Source organism: Chlamydotis macqueenii, chromosome Z, assembly GCF_036417535.1.
Source record: "Chlamydotis macqueenii isolate bChlMac1 chromosome Z, bChlMac1.mat, whole genome shotgun sequence".
Classification (NCBI taxonomy): Eukaryota; Metazoa; Chordata; class Aves; order Otidiformes; family Otididae; genus Chlamydotis; species Chlamydotis macqueenii.
The window spans coordinates 52,744,740-52,755,469 of record NC_141593.1 but is presented as its reverse complement, the minus strand read 5'-3'; the positions used below and the strand labels follow the sequence as shown (position 1 = coordinate 52,755,469).

General features: G+C 48.4%; 1 protein-coding gene across 1 annotated transcript; it reads right to left on the bottom strand.

Annotated features, from left to right (window-relative positions):
- Positions 1 to 677: 677 nt before the first annotated feature.
- LOC147596343 (cytochrome c oxidase subunit 6B1-like) lies at positions 678 to 1,361 on the bottom strand. The gene is made up of 3 exons (XM_086771132.1): positions 1,256 to 1,361; positions 1,108 to 1,146; positions 678 to 796 (listed from the first exon to the last, which is right to left on the bottom strand). Exons 1-3 carry the CDS (start codon positions 1,359 to 1,361, stop codon positions 678 to 680), a joined length of 264 nt encoding a protein of 87 aa, XP_086627258.1.
- Between the last annotated feature and the right edge of the window lie 9,369 nt (positions 1,362 to 10,730).

The following is a 10,730-nucleotide window of genomic DNA, read 5'->3' as shown; positions in this document are numbered from 1 at the left end:
GGAGATATGGATGAAGAAACATGGAGATGGATGGAGGGAAGGGATGGGGAGCAGGATGGAGATGGTGGGACACGGAGATGGCGAGATGGAGAAGAAACTCTGATGCCGTGTCCTCTCCACTGCAAGGCCTTGGCCAGATCCTGGTGCCCGTTCAAGAGGCCGTGGCCAGATCCCGGTGCCCCCCATTCTCCAGCCCCTCCAGGCTCTCCCCTTGGGCCCCTAGTCCCTCTGTCCCCAGCGAGCACTCACGATGGGGGACAACCCAGGCATCCAGGCAGTGGGTTGTCCCCCTCCCCAACACCACCACCCACCCCCCGCCTCGATCATCCCACCACCATTTTTAATGAATAAAAACCTTTTGAGTCCAGCTCAGGGAAGGGGTCTTTGATCTGTCCCCTCTCCCCAGCAGGGGACCCCCACCTTCAGGAGAACTCCATCCCCCGCTCCCCAGCAAAACCCATACCCAGGACCAGTTCAACCCTTTATTGGCCGGTGCCACTGGCCCGGTGACCACTGTGTCCCCTTCCCCATCCCAGTGACAGCCACATTCCCCCGCACCCCGGGGTGGGGGGTTGTTGTGTCACTCCCTCCCCTCAATGGGTGATGGCCGTGTCACCCCTTATCCCCACCTCCCGGTGACACGGGTGTTTCCTCCCCGGGGTGGAGGTTGGCAAAGTTCAGATCTCGCCAGGGAAGGTCCCCTCCTTGCGGTACTCGTCCCACACCGTCACCTGTGGGGTGACACCAGTGACAGCATGAGCGACGGGAAGGGACCAGGGACACCGTGATGTTGTGGGGTAGGAGGGGAGGCACGGTATCAGCACGGGGGATGCAGGGACCTCCGAGATATCATGGGGATGTGGTGACACCACAGAGATTGCAGGGATCACAGTGATGTCATGGCGGATTTGGTGACACCCTGAGGTAGGTGGTGACACCATGAGGGTAGTGGTGACACCAGGGGGGTACAAGGACTGCAGCGAGAACCCCGAGGACCGTAGGGACCCCAAGAGGGACGCAAAAACCATGGGGACACTGTGGGGATCCTGAGAGCGGCAGGGACACCATGGAGAGCTCGAGGGGACCCTGATGGCCATGGGGACACCACCCCCTTGGCTGCCATCGCCTTCTGACAGCAGTGGAAATCTGGGTTGGGGGGAGGGGACATGATGGGACAGGAACGGGGGGACCCAGGAGTCCCTCCCCCACCCAGAGGGGACCCTGGGGTCCAGAAAGGGCGGGGGAGGGGCAGCACCCAGGTAGTTCTGCCAGCAGCTCTTGGTCTGCTTCTGTGTGGGGAAGCAGCTGTCAAACGGGGCGGTCTTGTAACGCTCCAGCTTGGCCTTGATGTCCTCTGCCATGGCTGCGGAGTAATTAACGGGGTAATTAACCCCCCTCCAAAGTAATTACCCCCACTAGGATTAATTAAACCCCCCCCAGAGGTTAATTAAACTCCTCTGGTAAAAATTAATCCCCTCCAGGAAAGAGAAGAGGGATGCTAACACGCAAACAGTAACATGGGGGGAGTGTGGGGGAAAGAAAGCCCCTCAAAGGGATCATTAGTAAGGCTAATTAACCACCCCTGCAAATCATTAATATCCCCTGGGATTAATTAACCACTGCTGGGACTAATTAACCCTCCATGGGTACAGCATTGTATTTCCCCTTGCGTTTTCTGTGCTGTACGGCTGGAATTGCACGGCTGGTACTGCGCTGCAGCGTGTTGTACATTGCCCTGCAGCATTGTACAAGATTTGGCATCACACTGCGCCCCACCCAGCGCAGCTCTGGCGCCCTCCAACACCTCCTCCCAGCAGGCTCCAGCACACAGCCCTGCTCGGGAGCCAACCCCACCGAGAGCAGCCGAGTGCCCGCCCGGCCCAGCTGCTGCTCCGGGTCCACGTAAGGGCACGGTGGAGCTGCGGCCCCTCAGCATCCACCTCTGGTGCCCCCAGTAAACACCGTGACACCTTCTGGCGCGCGTGTGTGTTTATGGAAAAAGTTCCAGTAGAGTGGTTGGTAATGCGTTTTTGTTTGTCATGTGTTGCAGTTTGTATCATATGCTACGGTACGACACGTGTGGTATGGTATCACATAACTTGTATGGTATTTATTGTATTTCTTCTATGAACCATATTGTGTGGTGTGTTTTGTGCACAGGGCACGTATGGTATGGTATGCTATGGTATGTATCGCATGGTACGGTGTGTATGGTATGGTAGGTACTGCATGTTACGTATCATTTGTACTGTTTCAAATTATCTATTTTTTCTCTTTTTTTTTTTTGTATTTTATTTATTGTATGAATTTTGTTGTATCTACTGTATTTTGTATGCATTGCATGTATTCCATTTAGTATGTGTTGCTTTTTATATTGTGTTGTATTTAATGTTGTGTGTGGTCTGTATTGTATTTTGTATTGTAGCTGTTGCCTTTTGGGACGTCTGTTATGTGTTTTATTGTATGTCTTGTTTCGTATTGTGTGGTATTTTGTATTCTATTGTATTGTCTATTGTATAATATTCTTCTGTATTGTATAATATGTATTGTATGCTATGGTATGGTACCTATAGTATTAAAGAGTATAGTGATTGTGTTCTGGTTTTATTTAGGGAGGGGGGGCCTAAAGTGGTAGCTTTTGTAGGAAACTGCTAGAAGTTTTTTCCCCTTTGCCCAGTGGACTCGGCCAGGCCTAGGGCAGACCCACTGCTGGGCAGGGACAAGCCAATTGGCAGCAGAATGTTCCCTGATAATACCTCTGTGATAGCGTATTTAAGAAGGGGAAAACAAAAAAAAAGGTAGAGAAGATGGGAAGGAGCTGAGCAAGGGTAGAGAGGTGGAGGCGTGAGCCTTGTGGGCCTTGCGGCCTTCACCCTCTGGGCTCCTGCCAGGCGCCATCTGGGCCCAACTCGGGCCAGCCCGGCTGCAAGAAGTGGAGAGGAGATGAGATGTGAAGAGATCCTGAGAGGCGTCTGCCTGAGCCGGTTGTGAAACATTTCTTGTGAGAGGAACGGCTGCAGATGCCAAGGTCAGTGACGAAGGAGCGGGAGCAGTAACGCTGCCCCTGGCCAAGATTCCCCTGCAGCCCGAGGTGCAGCCCATGGTGGAGCAGGTTGTCCCCCTGCAGCCCATGGAGGCCCACGCAGGAGCAGAGATCCACCTGCAGCCCATGAAGGACCCCATGCCAGGGGAGGTGGGTGCCTGAAGTCAGCTGTAGCCCATGGAGGGCCCACACTGAGGCAGCTGTTCTGGAGGGACTGCACCCCATGGAAGAGTTGACCCACGCCAGAGCAGTTCATGAAGGACTGTGGTGCGTGGGTGGGACCCCACGCTGGAGCAGGGGAGGAACGTGAGGAGTTCTTCCCCCAGCGATGAAGTAGTGGTGTAAAACGATGTGGGGTGGACTGACCGTAAGCCCCATTTCCTCTTCCCGCCTCTGCTGCTCAGGGGGGAAGGTGGTAGAGATAATGTTAAGTTCAGGAAGATGGAGTGGTGGGGAGAAGTTATCTTGTTCTCTGTTTCATTATCCCGCTGTTTTTAGTAATAAATGGTTTTTGTCAAGCCGCGTCTCTTTTGCCCAAAACGGTAACCTTAAGGGTTTCCCTCTGTCCTTATCTCAAACCTCGAGCTGTTTGTCTTGTATCATCTCCCCCTATTCCCTCGGAGGGCGGGGGGAGCGAGAGAGAGACTGCGTAGTCTGGTCCTGAGCAGGGCTGAACTCCGACAGTCAGGCCCCACTGCACAGCACCAGGATGTCAACGAAGCAGCCCGGTGCAGGAAGAAAGGGTGAGGGGCTCTCTATGTGTCCCCGGGCACATGGAACTTAGAATGATTGGTTTTCGACTTGCAGGGGCAACACAAAGCCGTCTGCACATTTTGCAACGGGCCTCGGAGACAGGGCGAGGCACAGCAGCAGCCGGAACCAGCAGCGCAGGGCAGGTGAGCTCCCCCCCAGCACCCGGCCAAAAACAGGTCGGAGGACAAGAGGCGGGCCCGAGCCATGGGGCCCAGCCCTCTGATTGGATGAGACCGTAAGGGACAGAGCCAGCAAGGGACAGATCCGGTAATGGGCGGAGCTGAAATGGGTGGAGCCAGCAACAGGCAGAGCCGGGAGTGGGCGGAGCCAACAGCTTGTAGAACCAATACTGGACGGAGCCAGCACCGGGCGGAGCCGGCAATGGGCGGAGCCTGTGCCCGGTTGCCCGGGAGATGGAAGCAGCCAAAACAGTCACCACAGCTGATGCCAAGGGAGGTGGCCGCCTCGACACCCGGCTCCTGCAATGGTGCCTCCGCCGAAACTCGGGGGGCTTCCAGCACGGAGGAGCCTTCAAGGCACAAGGTGCGCGGGGGCCTGACGGGATCCGCCTCTCCCGGCGGGGAAACCGCATCCTGATGGATGGAGAGGGCTTGGAGCCAGAAGCCAGGGGGGCAGGGGACAGCGCAGGAGAGCTGAAGGAAAGCCCGGGGCTGGCATGGCACCGGCTCACGGTGCCGGTGCTGCTGGGAACAGGGATGCCGCTCCCGGCGGCGTGGAGGGCTCCGGAGCACGGCTGAAACGCTTGTCCACCCAGGCAGGCAGCCTGAGAAACAGCGAGGAGGAGCTGGAAGCGCTGGGGGCTTCCCAGAGCTCTGCTGTGGCTGCTGAGACTGGGTGGCAGAAGTCCCACCAGTGGGCTCTGGGATGGAGGGCGGCAGGCCGTGTCCGATGGGTTGTCCTTTGCATGGGACTGTGTTTTTTTGTATGCGAGTGTTTGTATTGCATTGCACATCTTGTAGTTTCTATGCTGGTTTTTATTTGTTATTTATACGACGTGTGTATTTTACGTGTTGTAGTTTATTGTACAATGTGGTGTTTCTTCTATTGTCTGTGTTGTGATGTCTCGTATGTTTTGTGTTGCATTGTATTGTTTGTGTTCTGTCTTGGCTTGTTCTGTATTTTGCGTTGTCTTGTATTTTCTATTGTGTGGTTTGGTATGTGTGGTATGGTATTGTGGGTAGTTTATTGCTGTCTGTTGTGTGTATCACATGGTGTTGTATGTAGTGGGGGTATATATGTTTATAAGTGGGTATGTGTGTGTTTATTATTGTATTTTCTATTTTCTGTTGTGTTTTGTATTGCAATGTATACATTGCTTAGTATAGCATGCTGTTGTACTGTATGTATTGTGTTATTTTTTGTATTGTAATCTATTTTGTATTGTAATGTATTCTGCATTGTACGGTTTGAGTTCTATGTTTTGTATGGTACGGTATGTATGTTATTGTAGGGTATTTTGCATTTGGGACAGTATTTGGAACGGGGTGGTTTGTGGTTTATGGTATAGTATGGTGTTTATTGCGTTCTGTGTTGTATTTGTGGTATGGTATGCACTGTACAGATTGTATCTTATCTTGTATGTACGCATTGTATCATATTTTATGTCGTACGGTATGGTATGTGTCCTATGGATTGTGTCGTATTGTATGGTATGGTATTTATTGTATTGTACGTGTTGTCCATAATGTGTTGTATTGTATTTCATATTCTATTCTACGTATTGTATGTAGAATATAGTATGGTATGGTGTGTATTGTAGAATGTATTGTACGTAAGTTATTGTATTACATTTTGTCTCTTTCGTGCGTATTGTACTTTGTGTTGTGTATCCTTTGTTGTATTTTATTCTATTTTATATTGCATTGTATTGTTTGCATTGTGTGCTTTGTGTTCTATTCTATGGTATGGCATTTCAATTATTCTATGTATTGTATTCTATTGTACAATATGGTCAATTTTTTTAGATAGCGTATATATTGTATGATACGGGATGCTTTCCACGGTGTTTTATGCATTGCATATTGTATTGTTTGGTATGTATTGAATGGTATGTGTTGTAGGGTATGTATAGTATGGTAGGGCATGTATTGTACTGTATTTTGCATTGTGTGTACTGTATTTTATGATGTATTTTGTGTTGCATTTTATCTATTGTATTTTATAAGTTTTCTTTAATGTGTTTTATGGTATGGCATTTATTTTATTGTATGTGTTGTATTGTGCATAATGTATAGTATGGTATTTATTGTATTGTATTTTCTGTTGTATTCTGTTTTCTATGGTATTGCCTCTTCTATTGTGTGCTTTTTATGTATTGTATGTGGTGTACTCTCTTCTAGGCCTTGTACGTAGCATCTCGTATGTATCGTCTCGCATGTGTTGGACTGTATTTATTGTATTGCATATATTGTATAGTGCATATGTACTGGGTTCTCTGTTGGTGTTTGTGTGGTACGTACTGTGCCTTGTGTGGGATGTACTGTCTTGTGTATATTACGCGGTTTGCGTGGTAGGTACTGTATTTTGTATTGTATGTAATAGATGTAGTGTAAGGTAAAGTACATCTTGAACTGTACGTATTCTGTTTTCTAGCGTAGTTTATTTTCTAGTCTATTTTCAAATTGTGTTGTCTGTATTGTCAGTATTATATTTTGAATTGTACGCATTGCGTGTGTTGTATGCTATATATTGTGTTGTATTTTGCATTGTACGGTATTTGTATTGTTGCGTGTGTACTGAGGGTATGGCATTCTGTGTAGTGTAAAGTATGTACTGTATGTTGTATTGTACTGAATGCTGTATTCCATTTTGGTTTGGCTTGCATTGTATTCTGTAGCGCGTGTGCGGTATTGTGTGTAGGATCTTGTGTGCATGGTGTTGCATGGTATTTTTGTATTGTATGGTACACGTTGTATGGTATGACATGGCACCTATTGTACGGTACTCTAGGGGATGTACTGTATTTTTTTCTATTGTATTTTATATTGCCCGTTAGGGATTGCATTTTATTTTATGTGTTGTCTTCAGTTTGTTGTATTGTATGCTCTGGTTTGGTATTTATTCTGTGTCTTTTACTGTGTGTCTTGTCTCTGTCGTATTTTGCGGTTTGTTGTACACGGTGAGGTGGCAGGGGCAGAACCTGTGCGAGCGCCCTCGCCGAGGTCAGCTGGACCAAGCCCGTGCCTCAAGAGCTGCAGTACGCCCAGCGCCGAGAAGAAACAACGGCGAGTTATGGTCATGGGTGACTGCCGCCGGACGGGAAGGGAGGCCCCCATCTGCAGACCAGAACCTCTTTTCGGGGAAGTTTGCTGTGTCCCTGGGGCCCCCGCACGACTGAGGAGCCCAGCGCAGCCTTCGGACTAGGACCCACTCCTGCTCTTTCCTGCGGGTGCTGATGAGGTGGCAGCGGTGTTGCGTTGTATTCTGTGTACTGCACGTGCTGTGTTGTACAAATTGTGTTGAGTATCTGTACACCATATGGCACAGTATTTATTCTGTCGGGTGTAGTGTATTGTATTTATTGTATTTTATTGTCCTGCATTGTGATGCACATGCTTTATATCGTATAGCGTGTATAGTATGTATTACACTTTTAATAATTTTTTATTGTATTTTTGCATTGACTTTCTTTTAGTTTTATGTATTCTGTGTATTTCATCATATTAGTTACTGTATTCAATGTATTCTGTTGTATTATTTTGTTCATATGGGCTGTATCGTATTGCGTGTACCATAATGTATTTATTGTGTGTATCGTAATGTATTTTTTATTGTATTGAATGGTTTGGTATGTGTTGAGCGGTATATATTGTGTAGTTTGTATTGCACATGCTATGTATTTTGCTTTGTATTGTGCTGTGTGGGTTTTTTTTAAATGTTCTCTTTTTCATTATCTTGCACGCCTTCTATGTGTTGTCTTTTATTCTATGCTATGGTACTTATTCTATGGTTTGATATGGTTTGATGTTTATTGTACTGTATGGTAAGTTTTATGTTGTGTCATGTGTTGTATTTTGTATTCTGTTTTGTATTGTATTTCCGAAAGTATTTTATGTATTGTACTGCTTGTATTGTATTTCACGTATTCGATTTTATGTATTGTATTCTACTGTGTATTGTGCATCCTAGGTATTGTAGGACATATGACATTGTATTAATTCAAAGTTCTGTATTGTGTGTAGCTTATGGTAAACATTTCTCTTACTGTACAGTACGTGCTCTATTGCTTGTATTGTATTATATCCTTGTATCGTGTGGTATGTGTTCCATGTATTGTGTGGCTTGCACTGCATTGACTTGCTTGTGTTTGGTATTGTATTTATGATATGGTTATTGCAGGTATTCTACGGTACGGTGTTGTACTGTATATATTGTGCGGTATGGAATGGATTGTGTGTATTTTATTTTGTATGGCGTGTTTCGTATTGCATTTTATGTAGTGCATTTTGTATTGTGTTTTGTGTTGCATTTTCTATTACAAATTTCTATTACAAATAGATGCAATGCATTTTGTGTGTTTTACTCTATGTATTGTGTTCCCTGTATTGCATGTATTGTCTGGTATGCTATTTATTGTATTGTACCTTGTACTGTATTTTGTATTGTATTGTATTTTTGTTCTGTTGTACGACTTGCTTTGTATTGTATTGTATTTTGTATTCTATTGTATTTTCTATTGTATAATATTCTTCTGTATTGTATGTTATGGTATGGTACGTATTGTATTAAATACTATGGTGATTGTTGTATTGTATTGTGCGCATTGTTAGGTACGGTGTGTATTGTCAGCTGTAGGGGTTGTTTAGGCTGGAGGAAAGGAGCTGAGGGGAGACCTTTTTGCTCTCTACAGCTGCCTGAGAGGATGTTGTAGTGAGCCGGGTGTCATAGAATCATAGAATGGTTAGGGTTGGAAGGGACCTTCACAAGTCATCTAGTCCATCCCCCCTGCAAGGAGCAGGGACATCCCCGACTAGATCAGGTTGCTCAGAGCCTCATCCGGGCTGGCCTTGAACGTTTCCAGGGATGGGGCATCCGCCACCTCTCTGGGCACCCTCTTCCAGTGTTCTACAACTCGCATTGTAAAAAATTTTTTCCTAATATCCAATCTAAATCTACCTCCCTCTACTTTAAAATCATTACCCCTCATCCTATCACAACAGGCCCTCCTGAACAACCTCTCCCCATCTTTCTTGTAGGCCCCCTTGAGGTACTGGAAGACTGCTATAAGGTCTCGCCGGAGCCTCCTCTTCTCCAGGCTGAACAGCACCAACTCTCTCAGCCTGTCCTCATAGGGAAGGTGCTCCAGCCCTTTTATTATCTTTGTGGCCCTCCTCTGGACCCTCTCCAACTGGTCCATGTCCTTCTTATGTTGGGGGCTCCAGAACTGGACACAGTACTCCAGGTGGGGTCTCACCAGGGCAGAGCAGAAGGGGAGAATCACCTCCGTTGACCTGCTGGCCACACTCCTCTTGATGCAGCCCAGGATGCGGTTGGCCTTCTGGGCCGCAAGGCCGCATTGCCAGCTCATGTTGAGCTTCTTGTCCACCAGCACTCCCAAGTCCTTCTCCTCAGGGCTGCTTTCGATCCATCCTCCACCCAGCCTGTATTTGTGCCTGGGACTGCCATGACCCACATGCAGGACCTTGCACTTGGACTGGTTGAACTTCATGAGTTTCTCACAGGCCCACCTCTCCAGCCTGTCAAGCTCCCTCTGGATGGCATCCCTCCCTTCCAGCATGTCGATGGCACCATACAGCTTGGTGTCATCGGCGAACTTGCTGAGGGTGCGCTCTATCCCACTGTCCATGTCGCCGACAAAGATGTTGAACAGGGCTGGGCCCAACACGGACCCCTGAGGGACGCCACTTGTGACCACTTGGACATCGAGCCGTTGACCACCGCTCTCTGAATGCAGCCATCCAGCCAACTCCTTATCCACCGAGTGGTCCGTCCATCAAACCCGTGTCTCTCTAGTTTAGAGAGAAGGATGTCATGTGGGACAGTGTCAAAAGCTTTGCACAAGTCCAGGTAGATGATGTCCGTTGCTCGTCCCTTGTCCACCGATGCTGTCACCCCATCATAGAAGGCCACCAAATTGGTCAGGCACGATCTGCCCTTTGTGAAGCCACGTTGGCTGTCATCAACCACCCCCTTGCTCTCCATGTGCCTTAGCATGGTTTCCAGGAGAAGCATGGTTTCCAGGAGAGCTCTTTCTCCAAGAAACAAGTGCTAGGATGAGAGGAAATGGCCTGAAGTTGTGCCGGGGGAGGTTTAGGTTGGATATGAGGAAAAAGGTCTTCACCAAACGCGTTACCAATCATGGGAGCAGGCTGCTCAGGGAAGTGGTTGAGTCACCATCCCCGGAGGTATTTAAAAGAGGGGGAGATGTGGCACGCAGGGACACAGTTTAGGGGTGGACTTGGCAATGTTAGGTTAATGGTTGGACTCGATGATCTTAAAGGTCTTTTCCAACCCATGTGATTTCAGGATTCTGTGATTCTGTATGGCATCACGTAGCTGGCCTCCAGACAGCTGCCCAGGCAGGTGGGACAGTGATCCTCCAGCTGCGTGGCCATGCTCTCCTCTGGCTGTGGTGGGCTGGGGCCAGCTGGGGATGTGGAGCCGCTCCCTCTCACCGCTGCTGCAGCAGCAGGGATCACACTGGAAAAGGAAGAGGCCATTGTCTGGCCCGGGGAGAGGCGGAAGAAATGCCTCGCTTCCTCAACAAAGAAACTCTTCCCAGCTCTCCAGGCAGCTCAGCCCTGCTGCTGCGAGCAGAGCTGCCTGTCCAGATGCTGGGGGACGCCCTTCAAAAATCGCAGGGCAACAATTGTGCAACAGCATGCACGTGTTGCTGTGCAATGGTGCAGCAGAGAGGCTCCCAGCCCCTCTGCTTCCCGAGGAGGGTCTCTTG

What these genes read in the sequence shown, in the direction of transcription:
- LOC147596343 (XM_086771132.1), bottom strand. Translation starts at nt 1,361, where the DNA reads ATGGCAGAGGACATCAAGGCCAAGCTGGAGCGTTACAAGACCGCCCCG. An exon ending in CTGCTGGCAGAACTACCTGG is followed by an intron (nt 1,147 to 1,255) that starts GTGCTGCCCCTC and finishes CCCCCAACCCAG; the next exon opens with ATTTCCACTGCTGTCAGAAG. An exon ending in GGCGATGGCAGCCAAGGGGG is followed by an intron (nt 797 to 1,107) that starts TGGTGTCCCCAT and finishes TCCCCTCCTACC; the next exon opens with CCACAACATCACGGTGTCCC.